Source organism: Drosophila mojavensis, unplaced genomic scaffold, assembly GCF_018153725.1.
Source record: "Drosophila mojavensis isolate 15081-1352.22 unplaced genomic scaffold, ASM1815372v1 contig_136, whole genome shotgun sequence".
Lineage (NCBI taxonomy): Eukaryota > Metazoa > Arthropoda > Insecta > Diptera > Drosophilidae > Drosophila > Drosophila mojavensis.
In genome coordinates, this window is record NW_025318667.1 from 28,287,903 (window position 1) to 28,307,509 (window position 19,607).

General features: G+C 40.1%; 2 protein-coding genes across 6 annotated transcripts in view; both read right to left on the reverse strand.

The window, feature by feature from the left end:
* Positions 1–19,585, reverse strand: part of LOC6584885 (pneumococcal serine-rich repeat protein) — a 31,056-nt gene extending 11,471 nt beyond the window's left edge. For 2 of the 5 annotated variants that reach the window (XM_032732133.2, XM_032732130.2), the window contains exons 1-2: positions 18,855–19,585; positions 3,732–3,819 (exon numbers count right to left, since the gene is read on the reverse strand). The gene's annotated coding sequence lies outside the window, so the exon portion shown is untranslated. The remainder of the gene's footprint in view (positions 1–3,731; positions 3,820–18,854) is intronic. The other 3 variants (XM_044006978.1, XM_044006977.1, XM_032732132.2) reach the window with 3 other exon arrangements.
* Positions 862–2,944, reverse strand: LOC6584886 (mediator of RNA polymerase II transcription subunit 15). Its single transcript, XM_002010490.4, has 2 exons — positions 2,256–2,944; positions 862–2,188 (listed from the first exon to the last, which is right to left on the reverse strand). The coding sequence occupies exons 1-2, from the start codon at positions 2,835–2,837 to the stop codon at positions 1,061–1,063; spliced, it is 1,710 nt and encodes a 569-aa protein (XP_002010526.3). The 5' UTR covers positions 2,838–2,944; the 3' UTR covers positions 862–1,060.
* Positions 19,586–19,607: the final 22 nt, after the last annotated feature.

Sequence of the window (19,607 nt, forward strand, 5' to 3'; positions counted from 1 at the left end):
CCAAGTATTCGCCGGCCGTGGAGACCAATCAAATTGTCGGTGCCGTTGGCCAAGGCATTGTATTCGCAGTATTTGGTAATATTAGAAAACGAAACTTTTGGTGCCGAACAAATGACACTGAGTTGTACTTCTCTGTACTTCTTTCACTTTTTTTGCTTTGTGTTGACATTTTCGTTATTGACGAATTGCAAAAGTGAAATTGAATGGGAAGTGATGAAACGGGCGCTTCAATTGAAGGAACCAAATGGTATTCAATAAAATATATATAAGGAATTCCGTTAAGGTGTCTATTTCCTATCACTTTTCACTAAAATTAATTAAATAATAAAAAGCTCATGAAACTCTTCCAATACCCTTCAGAGGCCATTGAATATGGGAATGCAAATGGGAATATTGGTTTAATGAAAATGTTAAAGACTGGGAGTGACATGACATGTCAATATTACTATATATGTATTTATTCTCAGTCGATATAATCACGGCCCGTCCGACTGTTTTCCACCCGTGCGCCAATTCGTGTAAACGCAAGGAACCCGTAATCGTCAATAAGCGAATACTTAATATCTTAAATATAATTATTTCTATATATTACAGCAGTAAGAGTTAATTTCCTTTTCGATAAATCATCATTATCTATAAAAATCGATCATTGACTTGTGTTTTTTAAGAGTAGTTTGAAAGGAAATAAGTAAACTTTTAATTTACACACATGTATATCTTGTAATATTTAAATCCCTTCTTTACATCGAATACGAAAAAAAAGACTTAAGGTACAAAAATTTGCCTCGGGAAATACATATATAATTAAATATCACATCTAGTATGAGAAAAGTAAAAAAAAAAATAATGAAAAGTTCAGAGTATGTTCTAGACAGAAACTCCCGGCTGGAGCACTTTTATTTGCTCGTGCGTTTCAGCTTGAATTTGGGGTTTCACATTTTTATTAAATTTAACTCAGAAACAAATACAAATAGGGAAACGAGAAAATATTGAACTATATAGAACGGATATGAGTATCTTGTTCCCTTGATGATCATCTTCTTGCCGGACTACTACGTAATTAATTTTTAGTTGGCTGATCGCCCTGTATCTTCAATTTACCCCAATCCTCAAGGCCCATAGCCTTGTAATTGCCGTTCTTATCAAGAGCCATGATTGTGGAGCCCACGATGACATTGCTAGTGGATCGTTGTATCTTGCTGGCGACAGTCGGGGCAGCGCACTGCACCTGCGGGACGCGCTGCATCAGCGGAATACGCTGCACTACCGGAACACGCTGCACCTGCGAGAAGCGCTGCAACTGCGGGACGCATTGCTCCTGTGGGACGAATTGCTCCTGTGGGACGAATTGCTCCTGTGGGACGCGTTGCTCTTGTGAGACGAACGGCATCTGGGAAACGAACGGCATCTGGGGGACGCATGGCACCTGGGGGCCGCGGTGCTTACGGCTGGACACTCCCTTGGGGTAGCCGTATATCGGCGGCTCGACGTAGTGGAATCTCATGGTGCCGCAGGGCGGTGCCTCCGGCGTCGACAGCAGACCATTTCCGGCCTTTTGCAAGCGAGCGTGCTCCTTATACAAATCTTTAACGATGGGCATCAGGGCATCCGTCAGCGGTACGTCCTCCTGCATGATGGCGGCCTGGATGCGCAGCTGCTGCTCTGTGGTTAGCATATATGTGGGCGATATTTCGGCATCCAAAACCACGCGGCCGGGCGCGTCCGACTTGCGCTCATCGACTTCCAGGTGCATCAAGCTGAAGCTTTGGAAGCAGGAGTTCATGGTGCTGCGCTGGAGTGGTGCTGCCCGCGTGGTGCCCAGCGGCAGCACCTCAATGGTCTCGATTTTCTGTGTGTTGATGTTATTATTCTTGTCCTTTGGTATGACCTGAATGGAGGTGCTGGGTCCCCTGCCGCGAGCGGACTGCTGGCTCTCTGGACGCCTAAAGAAGTCCATGGCATTTATCAGGGACGGCATGTCCGGCGTGCTGTGCTTAATGCCCGGCGGTAGGCTCACCGGCAGATTCATGGTGAGGTGCGTCACCCCCGGTATGGCACGCAAGTCGAGCGGCGGCTCCGCTGGCTGGGGCACCACCGGCCCAGTGTACATCATCTCGATTGTGGTGCCGCGCTTGTGCACTCGATTGCTGAGCGTGCACCACTGGTTCGGAGTGCCCGGCAAGGGGCCCTTGGAGGGGGAGGATTAGGAGACAGTGTGTTATGGGCCGGCGCTATTAGATGCTGCTGCTGCTTACCTGGCGCTGTTCATTGGCTTCACTCTTAACATTGTGTGACTGGTACTGTTGCTGCTGCTGCTGTGGCGGCGACTGTTGCTGTTGTTGATTCTGCTGATTCTGCTGCGGCTGCTGCTGCTGCTGTTCATTCTGTTGATTGGTCTGTTGCTTAGGCAGTTCCTGCATTGGGTTCTGCATATGCATCTGCATTTCTGCATATGCATCTATCTGCGCCTGCTCCTGCTGCTTCATCGGCTGCGGCTGCTCCTGTAGCTGCTCCTGTGGCTGTTCCTTCTGTTGCTCCTGTGGCTGTTCCTTCTGCTGCTCCTGTGGCTGTTCGTTCGGCTGCTCCTGAGTCTGCACCTGAGTCTGCTCCTGCTGCAACTGCTCCTGCATGACTTTCGACATCGGCTTGGGCTCGAATATTTTTGGGGATTCGCCGTGGCCGCGCGGAGTCTCAAGCAGCGGAGGCCGAGATGTTGTCACGTTCTTGTCAATTTTGCCAAATTCCCGATCTACCGTTATATTCTGTTGGGCTGCGCTGCCAGCCTTGTCGTCGCTGGCCCCATTTGGTTCCGCTGCGCCCTTGCCGGCGTTCAACATGTTTGCTTCACTTTTTATCAATTTTCAATTTTACAAAATAAGTTTTCAGCTGCAATCAGTCAGAGCTGTCAACACACACACACAACAATCAGGAAAAAATGTTTGACAGCTCCAGTGTAACATGAAGCAGCTTAACATGAAGCAGCAGAAGAAGAAACTGACATTTGCCTATGTTAACATTCTTAGCCAACTAGAGACGAGTACAGGTAAGTCGTTTTCAACCGAAATATTTGAGACATCCTTATAAATACTGTCTACATACAATATACAAATTTATATAAGCTTATACATATAATACAAATTGACAATTACGAGGTAAAAATGTTTGGCAAGTTAAATAATAAATCAATTAACTATTAACTTATCCATGAAGAGGCAAGTGCATCTAAGGGCGGTGCTTCTTATATTGGTATTGGGCAGCAAAAGAGATTTGGTCAGTAATATTATTATTTGTCCGGCCAGAGACTCGATTCATCTTTCACTTCTTAAAGGGCATTTGCTATTCGCTCACAGCGGATGGCGCGGGGTGTTGATTGTCGGATTGCTATTTCCGAAACTGTGAGAATCTGCATATTTGCAACTTTTATGCAATTGCAGTCGACTACTTGTTTAATTTTTTTGCTGTGTCAGCCAACAATGGCAGAGGTCTGAATAGGCGTCGACTCATTTCGCAATGCAACGCAATGGAAGCGTGTGTGGCTGTGTCTGTGTGTGTGTGTGTGTGTTTGCATTTTCAGTAACGTCTTTTCCTACTGTTATTGTTTTGGTTATGATTGTGGGGCTGGCCATTGTGTGGCGTCTGAAGACTTGCAAACTTGCGGATGTGCCACACCTCCAGCACATTCGTGGCATGCATATGTATACGTATGTGTGTGTGTGTGTCAGTTTACTTACAGTTCGACTCCTGCGGGGCCTCAGTACTTGATTGCTGCTGCTGCTGCTGCTGCTTTGCTCCGAATTGATCTTCCGTTTCAATCTTCAACTGAAATGGCACAAAATACGGTCTACATAAGTACAACTCTTTGTAATCAGCAATGTTTGGGTTATAAAACTGTTTTGATCTCCGCTCTCATGTTGACTTGGCCACACTCGGCTGAGCCGGCACTCAACTGGAGCAGCATGGCTTGCGGCTGAGTCCCCAATACGAAGTAATTAAATGTATTTTAATAGGTTTTGAGTAATTCTGAACTAGTGCGTGGCGCACTCGAGTTTATCATCGCCAAGCGCCCAAACCTCAACAATTATTAAAGACAGAAAAAAGTGTAAACCCCATTTCTCAATGCAATGCAAAGCCAAGCGAATAACGCGTAGCGCGTCGTATACTTAATTATGCATACTCCGCATTGATGGCCATAAAGTGCAGAGCGATTATGGACACAGCTGCATTAGATATAGTTCACACTCATTTATATAGACCAAAGTTGGAAAAGCGTTGCAAAAGAAAGCTGATCTCAAGAGTCGTATGAGCTCATTTAGGCCGTTCTTTACTCAGGTATATCCAGCCCAATATCTTACTCATGCTACAGTGGTCAGAAATAAAAGTCATATGGAGTCATAGAGAGCCCCACCAAACTGAATGGCTGATGCAGAGAAAGCATACTAGGCCTAATCTAATTTAGCAAATATCTCACACAAATTTAGGAACTCTTGTTCCACAATCATCTCGCTCCTTATGGATAGAACATGACGGCAATACAAAGCTTCTTACACTTATCAATCCTCCTTGTATGCCAAACCCAATCTCTGCGCATTCTATTCTTAATTCTATTCGGAATCAGTAATCGCCTTGACACACTTTAACAACCAAATGACAAAGTGCTCTCCAGTCTCTGCCTATACGGAGTCCTCCTTCTCAGCCTTGAAACCCACTTAAGCTGACTGAAACAGGCGATACCCCTTGAAATCTTGCAGGACGGTCGGTGAATGGCTGCAATACAACTCTTCATACTCATGCAAGAAAGTAAAATGGGTATATGGGTTGTTTGCAATGTCCATCAAACTGTCTGTCCATTCATATCCGTATGACTACAAACTACTTCGATGTCCACTGGGAATCATACCTCATCAGATTAGAAAATACATTTTCGGCACTTCAGAGTGGTATGTGTACTCGCGTTGACAACCTAAGATCCAAAAGATATGGTAGGGCCTCGAGCAAATCAGAAAAAAATTATTCTTCTATTGCTTTATAATTATTACAGACCTGTTCCATTGATTTGCCAATAATTATACCAATTGGGGGCGTGGCAAATCATAAATGATGTAATCATGAATGAGTGTACTGCAGTCGGTACAGCTCGACTGTAATGCTCTTGCTTGTTTTGAGTTTCAATTATCGAATCAATATAAACATAAATAAACAAGAAAAATCTTAGAATCTGATTACGTAAGACCCGCTCCAAGCCATACTGATGTCAATATTAAACAGATGATAAATCTTTTATAGAGAGATATGTAGACAGATATTCTAGCCATACATATAGTCTACTTGATTTATAATCTGAATAAGGCAAACAGCTTAAGCAACAGTTACCAGGCGCTACTTATATCTAATCTAATATCTAATTCATATTCGTGCAATTTAAATGCAAACGCTTAACTGGTTTACGTTTATGGACATAATTGGATTTACATGCCAAGCGCTTTGAGCTGCTGCTGGTAGCCAAGTGTATTTAAGCTAAAATTAAACCGCCATTTGGGCGGGTGTGCATCAGCGGAGAGTTTAAGTCTGAAACGCAATTCCCAAATGGGTTGGGCAGCAATAATGCTACGGTGAGAACACGACTTTGCCGCGCCCCAAACAAAACGTAAACCGACTCAAAATAAATATATGTATATGTATCTATGTGCATGTGTGTGTGTGTGCGTGTATTTAAGTGTGTTTAAACACATCTTATTCACATATATGACAAAGGCCGGACGACTTTTTTGGCCAGCTCAAACCGTTGGGAAAGTAAAACACGCACACACACATCGGTCGCTCAGGTTGTCCAAATTCGGATGCGATTCTCACAAACAGCGCCACAACATGCAAATCTAATTTCCGTACAGTGTCAGGCAGAAGTCAACGCACGACAAAGAAGTTAAGTGACTCGTAATTGAGTTTGCATAATTTAGATACAATATTTTAGACCTATAGATGGTATTAGTCTTTTTAAATATTTACATAATGAATACGTAAATTCAGATTATTTGTAAATTTTAGTGAATTTTAGAATTGAATTTTGTATAATTTCAATAATTTGGATATATCTAAAATATTATTTCAAGAAACCACAGATATTTAGCATATATTCTAAAGGCAAGACTTGCTTAACAATGACTCATTAAATATGTAATAATATATACATATGTAATAACTATACATAATGTATTTTTAAAAGCTCTACAACAGCATATATAGGCAGATGTATAGCTAGAGTTAGCTTGTCTATATAGATTTGACTTGGATTATAAATATTTAAATAAATATTTGGAAACTTTTTTTAAAGCTACCTCACAGTGAATATATGAATAGGTATCTAGATATAGGTATCTAGATATATAGCAGCAGTTAGTCAAAAGACCTTATGCCGCTGCAGTCTGCAGACTTTTGCCCGCAACTGTAGTTTTCAGCTACACTCATGAATACAGAGAAGCCTGTCTGTGTTCGTGTTGCGTGCTTAGAATTAATAGATGGAATACACCCGCAACGTCAGCGCCGCCATTCAATGGGGTCGCCTAATTGACGGTCCGCTGATTAAACCGACTGGCTGACACACTTTTGCAATGGGGCATTGATAAGCCGATATCAGGTAAGCCGAAGCCAGAGGAGGTGGAGGTGCGGAAGCAGGTGAAAAAGTGGCATGCTGAGCGCACGTTCGCAGCGGCTTGTGGCAGCACTTAGTGGCAAGAGACTGTTAAGAGAGATACTGCTTAAGAGACTCGTCAAACGCCCAAACATCAGTCAGGTTGAACGCCGCCAAATGGAGTCATTAAGGCTACTCAAATGTCATTACCACTTAATTGTTTTGTATCGTTCGTGGCTGGCGAGTGATTTGCAGAGTTTGCGTTCATTCAACTTCCAGCAGCAGCAGCAGCAGCAACAACAACAACAATTCAGCTGATTGTTTACCATCGGCATAGGCCGCACGCTAATGAAGCCTGCGCATCCGAATTGCCAATATCCGAACAGGCAACCAGGCAAATTCCAATGCACAAACACAAAAAGCTCGAGCCCAACAGCACGAAACGCAAATTGTTAAATAAGCATGTGCAAATGACAATGATGATGGCGATGGTGATGATGATTATGATGATGTTGACGGTGACGAGTTGGACTGGGACAACAAAAAACGACATCGCCGACGACTTCCACATTTGCCAAACATTTTTAATAACACTAATTAAGTGCTTAAGCCCAGGCAACGGCAATAAATTATGCAATGCGCTTGCAAATCCAACAGAAAACAAAAAAACAGAAAAGCAGAAAAAAAACACACGCCCAACCCTAGCCCAGTTAGAATAATGCCCGTCAAATATGCACGATTATGAAATGCCTATGCCCTCGGGGCATTTACAAATGAACGTGCTACTGGACGTGTAACAGTGTTGCATAACAGTGTTGTATAATGTCAGTGCGAATGCATTTTCAAGAGAATTCGCTTACGCATTGTAACTGTTATTCATTGAAACTATGAACCCGCCATTTCACATATGTTAAACAACATCGTTTGCAACACTGAAATTTGTACAGAAAATGAACTAAATATTTTGTGACACTATTTCATTTATGAAACTATAATTGCAATTGCAATGCCTGTTAAACAACACTGTTAAACGTTGTTTTTTTTTTTTTTTTTTTTTGGAATTAATAATGAGCTGAAAATTAACTCAAAACTTCAATGCTCAAACATATCCAAAACTCAAGTTTGTTTTTAATAAAAATTATTGCAAATTGTTTAACACTATATGTGAACACACTACTCAACACTTAAATGCGCAAACACGCTTGGTAAACATTGCGACTTCAGCTGAAATAAATATTACAGGAATTTTTTAAGACTGATCAATTGTAAACACCTTTTCATATTTATGAATGCTAATGAGATTTTCAACAATTTAAAAATAATAATTTAAAACTAAATAAAATACACAATTTTTAATATACTGTGACATGCATGTGCATAAATACATACATATTCATATTCAAACACTCATATTGTCATAGACTTACACATTCATATAGATTCATCTAGATATGTATACATACAATCACACATACATACATATATTCACATATTCAAGAATTTTAATATTAAAACATTAATACATACATCTGTATGTACGTCACCCATATATACATACATACAGACATACATACATACATGCATACATATGTACACACATTCATCCATTCATACATGCATACTTACATGCATACATAAATTCATACATACGCACACACATACATTCATATATACATCATTCATACCTACATTCATACATTCATCCATTCGTACATGCATACATACGCACATACATACATTCACACATTCATACATTAAACATTCATTTATACATACACTCATATTCATAGATATTCATACATTTGTACATACATTCATACATACATATGTACATATGTATGTACAATAGCTCAGCTTTACCGCTACCGCTGGTTTGGCCGTCGTGATTACATGACCTGGCGCTCAGCTTGCGCATACAGCACGTAGAGCGTCAGAACAAAGCCATTGACGTCATAGCCGGTCAGCAGTCAGCAGTCAACATTTAGCAGCCAACATTCAGCAGTCAGCAGTCGCCAGTAAGCTAAGCATGAGATTGAAGGTTAGCCAGCTACGCCATGGCTGGCGGTGACACATGATACTAAAGCTGAAGCTGGGAGTTAAAGCTTGGAGTTGGATTTAGAGCGGGAGCTGATGTTGTTGTTGCTTGTTGTTTGCTTGAGGGCAGACACTGGCGCCAGCCAGCAGCAGCATATCATGAGAATCAAGTCGGTTCTCAAGGTGCCTGCACGGGCATCGGCCACACAGCGAACAACTGCAAGCAGCTGCGACTTTCATTTGCTCAAGCTCATTGACTTGGCATGGCATCCATCTATCTGCAAACGTCTCGCTAGATGTTATTGATTTGCACGCAAGCCAAATGGCAATCGGAGATACATATGCCCAGATGTAGCCGCGGCCAGCAGCAGCTGGTCACGTTATGCAAAAGTGTTCAGCTAATTGGACACGCCGGCCCATTCATTCATCTGGCTATCTGAGATAGTCTCTGTTGGCACATGCACACCCTTCGCGGCGCCTCCGAGGTTTGCGCACTTTTACTTTCGGTATTCAGTATTCAGTGTACGGTGTTTGGTATTCGCTAATTGCACTACTTAGGCAGCGGGCGGGCCCGGGCCCGGGTTACTTTCGAAAAACGTTTTCTCGACGCCATCAAGTTGGTAACAAAAGAAAATCAGATTTTCAAACATGCCGGTAATCTAATTGCCAGAGTGACATAATGAGCGACAGCGACACAGACAACATCACATTGTATTATAATGCAGCATAATTTATTATAATTAATTGTAATTACTTAATTTAATATTGGTGCATAAGTACGCTACACACTCGACTACTGGCGGCAGCCCACATGCGAGACATGAGAGACATGAGAGACGGCCTGCTGCCTCCATATGTTATACGGATCTGCCGCGATTACAATACGATCACGGGCTAATAGAGACGTAAATGGTAGTTCCGGCTGTTGCCTCTGCGCCGCGTCTGCCTCAGCGCCTGGCCTATGCGGATATTATCAGGTGAAACATTTAGGGAAGTGCCTGTAATTGCATCCGTGAGATCGAAATCAGACGGTGGTTAAATGCTAATTAACTGCGAATACCTAGGCGCATATCATATAATAACATGTGTGTGCTCTCTGGTTAAACAGACGAACGTCTTTAATAAGTGAACATGTAATGCAAGCTCATTAATGGTATAGATGCTTTGGTTAAATCATATTTAGCTTTTACCTCCTTTCTTTCTTTCAGTATTCATCTCCCTCTATCTTAATCTGTCTCAGTCTGTCTTTTGCTGATTCTCTCAGTCTCTCAGTTCTGTCTCTCGCTCTCTTTCATCTTTTCTCACACACGTTTTCTCTCTCTCACTCATTCCCGCATTCTACCTCTCTTTCTTCCAAGATTCCCTCAACGTCTCACTCTTCCACTTTCCATCTCTAGAACCTGAGCTACAGAAATCGTCTCATTCTCAAGGCCGTCTGCTCACATTTGTAATATTCATCAGATCTGTATGACTTTATGCTCGGCTCTTACCTCTAATAGCGAGCTCATCTTAATTTGCACTGGGTTCTTATTCATATGCAAGTATTGCCTTGGCTTTACCTCTCTCCATTGTTTGTGTATCTTTTGTGCATATATTCATGATGTCTTAACTTATTTGTTTGTCAAGTTATCTCGATTTAGCTTTTTGCTTTTCTGAGTCGAGCTGACAGTTAACCATATTATATAGCTGATAGGGGCGCTCGTCTAGAGACTGTAATGCATTTATGAGCCGATTGAGATTGTCTCGCATTTCATGACTGTAGTGTGACATAATATAGAGTCTGTATGTACGTGTGCCTATAGGCCCCTCAGTTGTCTAATTGATTTGCATTTCGATCTCTAAGACCTTTGCCCGTTTAATTGCCATCAAAGACGGTCGAGGTCGTTGCATTTGAGCGAGGTTCCATCCAGGCCAGAAGTGGGTTCAATAACATTGCAAACATTGTTTACACACGTGCTCCCTACTCTGCCTCCAGTTCAACTAAATTCGTACATATATCGCATATATATACTATATACGCTTAAGGGAATGGCTGCGATATATTTGCATTGTTGGCTGGAAATTCGACTGAAAATCAATGCCAAAAACTAATAAATGTGTGTGTGTGTGTGTGTGTGTGTGTGTGTGTGTGTGTGAGCGGCATCAAATTGCTTTTGGCAGATCGCCAAGCACGCAGCGCGTTGGATAAATAAATTTATGAGCCGCACATTAATCAATGCCAATGGGATGTGAAAAGGAAACCCATAGCATTGGGTTTCATAAGACCGGCCAATTTTCTTCTTTCGGTGTGTAGAAATGATTTATTTGAATTTTGAAAACACTTTTCATCGATTTACCAAACGACTGCAAATATGCAAGTGAAAGTGTTGTATGCAAAACGAATGCATATCGATCAATTAATCACACGAATCAAATCTATCGAACAGCAGCTGAACAATGCAATAACATAATTAAAAATTAAATAAAAACAAAACAAAAAAACTATTAGAGCCATAACAATTGCAATAAAAATACCTTTTTCCCCGCTTTATGTATATATGTAACGTAATATTTGTGAAAATAATGCCAAATGCTTTCGCGTCTGCCACAAATTAACGTCAATTTTGCCATTGTTGCAATAAAGATAAAAAAAAAGACCAAAAACAATGAAGACAACAACAATAACGAAAACAAACTAAAAATCAAATAAAGAGCATTCACTAAAACTAGTCAAAGAGAAGCGTCTATGAGGCACTGAATGCCCTAACTTCGAGCATAGCTAGATTAGCATAATAATGGAATATATATATATTCATATATAATATAAAGAAAACAGAGATTTTCATGAATGTCTGATAGTTGGGAAATTCCATTTTTATAGCTTTACAACCAACCTAAGAGGATTCCGAATCTATCTATTCTCATTTGTAGGAACGAAGCTTGGGACTAAATAAATGTCACGATATATTGCGCAAGTGAATCTAAGAATGTATATGTTATACTCTAGATGTAAATTATTATTTAAAACTGCGCAATAGACTTAAGGACAAACAACTCCAACAAATAAACAAATAAGTGTTAAAAAAAATTTATTTTTACTCAAGGTCTGAAATAATAAACCCTGGTAATACGGACCTATGTACATATATGACACAAATATGTGTTCACTTAAGTAGTAAACACACATATGTGACATGAAACTGATGGCCACTTCCTGACGCCTTCAAATGAAGGATTTATGACCATCCTCAACGTCAAACCTTGTTCTATAGGGACATAAAAATACACTTCTTCTTCAATTACATGCTACATGAAAGAAATCGAAACAAACAGACGTAACCCTTCGGAGAAACAACCAATACGGAGAAATATATATTCTAGCTCATTCAACATGCATGATAAAAATTGTGCATTAGTTTAGTCTTAATCTGCGTAGGGCATTCAATAGGAAATTGAATGAATTCAACAAATTCTATTTGTAACTGCTGAGATTAATTTATTTGAGACCGCATAAGCCGAGGCTTAATAATAATGAGACAGTTGAGTTTAAGAATTACTCACTGATGTCCTTTTCATTAGCTTGACTTTGCTTGTGTAGGATCAAAATGGTTTCGATTTGGTGATTCGTGGGAGTATTGTAATTTGGTATTGGAATATCGTCTAGTGTTACGTGACACTCTTTCTTCTACTTTGTACATAAATCTGGCATCTACATATTGTAATGATTTCAAAAGAAACTATACAAATGAGTTTGTTTTTTTCTTTTTCGCTCTTATTTAGTTAGTGTGTTTGGTTTTCGGTGCTCGGCGCTTAGTTTAGAAAGCTGTAAGAGGCATTGGATGTGCACTAATTTACACACACACACAGAGGTGCGAGCACACACTCACTCACACACACATAGGCGGGCAGACAATCGCACATCCACACACGACATCCGCACAACGGGACGTATGAGCAACGTCAATTGAATTGACGGCTTAACAACAATTATGCAACATAGCGACAGGGCGTCTATGCCCGACTGTCAGACTGGGGAACGTCGACGACACGTCGGGCAGCCTCATTAAATGTTTAGAGTGAAATGTAAGCTAAGCTAATTTTTACACTATTGCTGCACTGGCATTGTATAGTATTGTATAAGCGACAGAGGCTAAATGGTTTAGCTGTTTCCCATTGCATTAACAGTAAAGCACAATACAGTTAGCAGACATTATTCAACCAAACGATGCTAAGTGATTCTTGTGGCCAAGGCGGAAATGCAAATGACACGGCAATGCTGCTGCCGCTAGAATCGTCAGCTCGAATCTGAAATTGCATTTACTCATTGGTAAACTAACTGAAAGAGCCACAAAAACTGCCAAATGACAATAGAACAGTTGAGCACTTAGAATGCTGTAAGCCTAGCCAGATGAATCACAGGCAGGCAGCAAACTGAAGCAAGTGAATCAAATACCGCCAACTCTCATCCAGATCTGAGCTAAACACATTCATTATGTAATTGTTCAACTGAATGCAAATTGGAGCGCTTTGATTGCAATTACTCTTCTAGTATGAATAATGGCTGAGTCGCATCTTGAATAGCAAATACATCTGCATCGCATATTCATAGATATAGTTTCAAGCATTATTTACACAACTCGGCCCTGAATTCCAGCTGAAATGATTAGCATATATAAAAATAAATCTAATTTCGATTCGCTGCATTGGCAATCGCATTTGAATTCGATTTTGGAGGCGTGAAATGTGACAAATGTATAGAAATGCCCAAAACCAAAACCGAGAGCTGTAAAACTATTGTGACCCGCGTCCATTGTCTTCCGGCCATAGCAATAAAGTTGGTATTACGCGGCTGTTGCAATTGATAAGCTGCAACAGCGACAGCGACAACCTCTTCAAGGCGAATTTCCCATAATGAATAGCATCAATTTTTTTGTAGACATCTGTTGCGATCGAATGACTCGCAGCTAGTCATCATCCCGGCGGTCACAGTCATAGTCATAATGCTTATCATCCAGCGAACTTCATGATGAGCAACGAGCGTGCCTGACTTGCCTGACTGCCTGACGGCTGCCAGTGACATTGTCTTAAAGCAACTGTGCGGCTCGTGTAAAGATACAGATACAGATACAGACACAGATACAGCTATAGGTACGCACGCAATATTATGGCATCAGCAACTAAAACAATGACACGCTAAGGAAAGCCAGCTTTGAGTTACTCTCTCTCTCTCTCGCTCTCTCTCTCTCTCTCTCTGCTAAACTCTGTATACACTCTCCTCTAGCAGTAAGCCTAAGCCTTATTTGTATTCTAAATGATTTCGCTTCAATTTATATTTATTTTGCATCGAGGTCAGAGTTATTTTTTATTCATATTTCCATTTCCAGCAAACAGGCGCCCAATAAATATATAATCTTGCCAGCGTCATATTGTATTCTTCATACAGAACGTGTCGATTATGGAGATTACAAATCTGATATTTCGTTGATCGTGTGTCAGCATATCAAAATATTGCAGGCAACAAGACGTCAAGACTTCTTTACATTGACACGTTTATGCAGCTGCATATCAAAGCAATTTTGTGGAATACTATATATCGATATAGATATATATATATATGGCATATTCGGGCGCAAGCCTATATGCATCATAAATATGTACCGACTATAATTCGAGTTCGTATTGAGCTGCTTGAGCTTATCCATTTTCAATTCCAGCTTGAATTGGAAGCCAAGATCTCTGCATTTCTTTCCTCTTTATATTTATAAAAATCAGAATTCCAACTCTCAGCGAGCTTTTTTAGCTAAGCCATTTTCGATTCCTGTCAGAGACTAGCTAAGGTATCAAAGCAATTTACTGTAATACTAGATATAGATATATATCCGGAGATTTACTGTTCCACTAATTATCTAAGTAATACATAAATCTGCTTAATAGATGTCAGCGATCTGACTGCAATTCGAACGACTATCACAGCAATTTAGTAGAATAATATATACCTTTTAAATACATATAAATCTTTATATAGTATTCTACTAGCTATCTAAATAGTACATATATCTGCATCCAATATTTCAGCAATTCATGTTTACTTCTTGAGCCGTTTAACCCGACCGGAATTCGAACTCTCAGTGAACAGCTTTAGGTTATCCGTTCCCAACTGCAACTGCTGGTGTACCAGATATAGGCATAGATGTAAATATAGATATATTTGCGAATTATACTACATATATACATATAGGGTTTAGTCAGTAAGATGTCTCTGCATCGCAAATATTTTGAGCTCTTTATCAGAATTCATTTCCAATTCGAGCCCGAAACTAGCCAAAGTTACATCTATATTTAGCTATTGTATAATGCTGTACGATTTTAATTATTGAACAATAGAAAATAGATGTACAATTATTCACACATGTCTGTCCGCCTGTCTTTCTGTAGATGTGCTTTGTCTGTGCGGTGGCACGTGCTTTTGTTGCCGCTGACACAATTTATGGAGCTAAGCAATTTCCATGCCTATTGCTTGGCCATTGTGCGGTTGGTTGTTGGCTGTTGTCTTTTTTTCTCTGTTCATTTCATTTATTAACTCGGCTTTTGTTGTTTTTGCAGTTGCTTTGAATATGCGCCGTGAGCCGCGCAAATTGCAGCAGTTGTTGCACTTATTATGCGGCATTTGGGTCACGGGGTTGTATGGATATCGGCTTTATATGAATGTGAGATCATTTGCCAGCCTTGCTGCAGACGGCGCTCCAAGCCTTAGACAGCCGTCAAGGCAAGGTCAAGAGGGCACGCTCTCCAATACCAATACCAATAGCAATATTAACACCAATTCCCATTCCAATAATCAACTCAAGTCCAAGGCTTAACTTCAACTCCAGCCGCAAGACCATCTTAGGCCGCAGTCAAGTTCAAAGTCGCGCCGAGTCGAGACCGAGACAAGGAAGTGAACAATGCGATAAACGGACGAGTAATAAGCAAACACAATTGGTAAATCGACACCGAAAACTCTGTTGTTTCTGTCGGTAATTATGAATTTGTTTTCCATTTTGCTTTGGCTCATTTTTTGTTAAGTACACATTCGGCCATCTGAGGCCCCCGACAACCTCCAGCAACGCCAAATGCCACTCCATCGGCAACCTACAACCCTACAATTGTTGTTTCTCGTGTGTTTTGTTTTCATGTTGTTAGCTTGTTTCGGTTTTGAGAGTCTGTGAAGCACTCGATATGCAAGCAACACGCTGAGACCTCTTTTTTTTTATGTCCTTTAAATATGCCAAACTCTTTGAGACTGGAGTATATCTAATACTCTTCATAAGTAGAAATTATATTAGATTCTTGTCTTTCTTATTTAAACTTGTATTTGCCTTTTTCTCACTCTCTTTATTTTCCTCTTCTCTCCAGGTAACTCTCGTATTTCTATGCCATTTGAAAAGCCTTGCCTTTATCGCATTTTGATTCCTATTCCTTTCATCTTCTTTATATCGATTCCGTCTCTCATTCGCTCCACTTTCTGGAAACCCTCTACATACTCGTGCTATCTCTCGCCTTTCTATGCGATTTTCATTATATTCTCAAGCCTTTCGTTTTTTGTACATCACGTGCTGCTCTTATCTCATTTTCTAGTTTTTGCCATCTTCTTGGCACTTTCTGAGCTCTTCTTCTAACTATCGCCTTTCAATGCGGTTTTTATAGACTTGCCTTCACGCAATTTCCGTATGTTTCCAGCTCTTTTGCTTCCTCTATTGTACATCGGTTCCTTCTCTCATCCCATTCTCAACTGCCTGCCAACCCTATTTCTGCCTCTTTCGCACATCGATTTCGGCTCTCATTCTCTCATTTTCTTCTTCGCATTCGCAAAGCTCCTCCACTAACAATTGCCCTTCTCCAGTATTTTCGTAGTCATCATTCTTAAATATTCTATATATACATTTTTTACATCTTCATTATTGATTCGTATTTTCATTAACCTTTATGAATGAATCATTTATAAGCCTTCATTAGCAACTTAGAGGAACACGCTGAAAGCTGACTTATTTAGCGGTCATCGCTGAGATTGCCTTTGCAGGGGAACAGCTCGGAGGTCAGCCATGTAACCAGGTGATTCAATTAAATGCGTTATATGCATTATAGCGTCAATCAAGTTTTTTTCTCCATCTCTTTTTCTCTTTCTCTCGCATTTTTCTACGCGTTCGACTTTCAAAATTGCGCAGCGTGAAAAACATTGAATGAAAAGGCGATGAGGAAATTGTTGCTGCTGCTGCCTCTGCTGCTACGCTTCTCAATCCCAACAGAATCTGTTTCCCTACCCAGCATTGTGCCTTAAATGTTTTGATTCCACTTACCTCCGAGTCAAGTCACAAACTGGTTTATCGACTTTTCGTTTGTTCTACACACTCACACACACACTAAGAAAGAGTGCAGGTACTGAACGACAACATGGGAAATTAACTTGGCTTGATGATCAACAAACCAAGTTAAGTGAACTCACGCTGAATTAAGTAATGAACAAAAACCGCATTTTGTTTGGACTTGTGTAAAAATAAACAAACTTATATAATCGTATATTATATTATCATATATAATATTATATATGTATATTAAACTTGATTTAACAAATACATAATTTTGCTAAATGCATAGCTCGAGTGTCATTCAATATTGTTTTTAAGAATATCACATTTTCATGTAGCGTGCGACTACTTTATTCAGTTTGGCAACTATCTGCGTCTTTTGCAGCAGCGATGACTCAGTCGAGAAGTCTGAGCTGATTAGATAAAAGCCATTGGCACATGTCAGCTGATAGATATTCCAACTGATATAGACTATAGTCAATTAGTATGTTAGATAGCAGCGTTAACTAATACGAAATATTGTTTCGTTGCGCCTTTTGTTCATGTTATGGCATCTGAATCGGAATCGAAATTGGAATCTGAATTCGAATCTGCATCCGAATCCAAATCCGAATCTGAATCTGAATCGGCATCTGAAACCAAATCAGAGCATGACTGACTGCAAGACTTGATGATTTACTATAATGTATTTAGTGTAATTTAACAGTGTAATTTTGAACTGCTATTACTAACTGTAAAGCCAGTTAAACGGGCCGCGAAAACTGCATTTTTAATTACGCCCAACAGCACGACGAACGAATCATAAGGCAAACAGTAAAATGCCTAACTATTTCAATAGTTGTTGTCAAAACAGCTAACAACAACTTCTAAGACAGCTCAAGCCAATTTACAAACTTGACAAAAAAAAAAAAAAAAAAAGAACAGGGAAACAAGAAGCAAACGAAAACAGTCAGAACTCTTTACGTCAAGCAATTAAAATGCTCCAAGTTAGTAAGAGAATACGCGAAATAAACAAATATAAGTAGAGCTATGTTTATTAAAAATTATATAATATTGTAAAGTTTCTTGAATTCATTATCAAATTTTCAAGTATGTACATATGTATTCACCTCGGAGTACTTAATTCATTTTTAATATAAATCAACCCATAGTCTTATAGTAATAGTAACTACTATTCGCAAGATATAATACTTTTAAGAGTTAATATACACACACAAATTCATTGTGATATAAAAGGATTCAATTTGCATTGCATTCGCATTTTTAAGACAATTTATTTCCCAGCTAAAATGTAAGAGCCCAAACACTTGACCTCATTCGGCTGGTAAATTGAATATTAAAGGGCTTGGCTTAGCTTGGTATTGCCTGGTATTGGCAATACACTTAGACATCAATTTTGGTTAAGAGCAAATTTACTCAACTCGCTCGAATACCAAAGCAGCAAGGATTAATGCCTATAATCTGGGGCAAGGAGCTGCAGTCTCGAGGCAATAATTCAGCTGCCCAGGCAAAAGTTTGTTTTGTTGTTTCGTTGCCAAGTGCGTTTCCAATTGCGTTTCTTGCAATTGCCAGCTGCCACAACAACAACAGCAGCAACAGCAACAGCAACAACAATAACAAGAACTACTTAAAGTGAACAGCAACAACAACAGCAACAACCATAAAGCAACGGGTTTTAATGCTTTGGGTGCTTTGGTCATGCTCGACTAAGTAGGCGCGCGTATTTAACGGTGTTTTATTATTTTAACGCTATTGTTGTCGTTGTTTTGCCTGCAGCTGATGCACTCAGAGCAATATACATAGACATACATAAGCATACATATACATAAATGTATTTCTCTTTAAACTATTACTAGCATGTGTGAAATTACCTGCAATTTCAATTGCACAAAGCGACGCGCATAATTGCCAAGTTCTCTAATTGCTGCGGATTTTATTGTTAGTTGTCGTCCTTCTTGGCAGCCAGAAAACAAACAACAAATAATAAGAAACAACAAAAACAAAAAGTAAAACAAAAAAGAATTAAAGATGTGAGCGAGAAAACTCACACGCACATGTGTTCATATCTAACTGTGGGAGTGTGAGCGAAACAGGAGCAGGACTTGTCGTCTCTTTGTTGTTTGACTTCTGCACGAGCGTGCTTTATTGATTTTTAGCACAGGTTCACAATCCACACACACGCACACACAAACACGAGCGAAAAGGCACAGGAAGGAACACACCCTGCTGCTCCTGCAGCGACGGCATGTGTATCTGTCTCCCTAGGATATAAAGTGTGAATAGCAGCAGCGTGCGCTAATTAGGCTGAACACTGACAGAGCAGCTCAATTCAAAAGTCAGCTCAGACCGACAAGTGTATTAGCCGACCTTTGGCGGTACGAAAATTGGTGCAAAGACATGGACAATAGCGCATGATATTAACTCACTTTTGTTTATTGCATTTTCTCTTTATTAGTTAACTAACGAACAATTTGCAAATATTCGCGCGCGTCGAATTGCACGCAAAACAACAACAAAAAAATAGTCACACACTTTAAACGCGCGCAACGGTCGCGATCCGCGGTACGTCCGATTCGGTTGGTATTGTGTTTTCTTCTGTAGCTAACGGCGGGTGGCTAATCGTT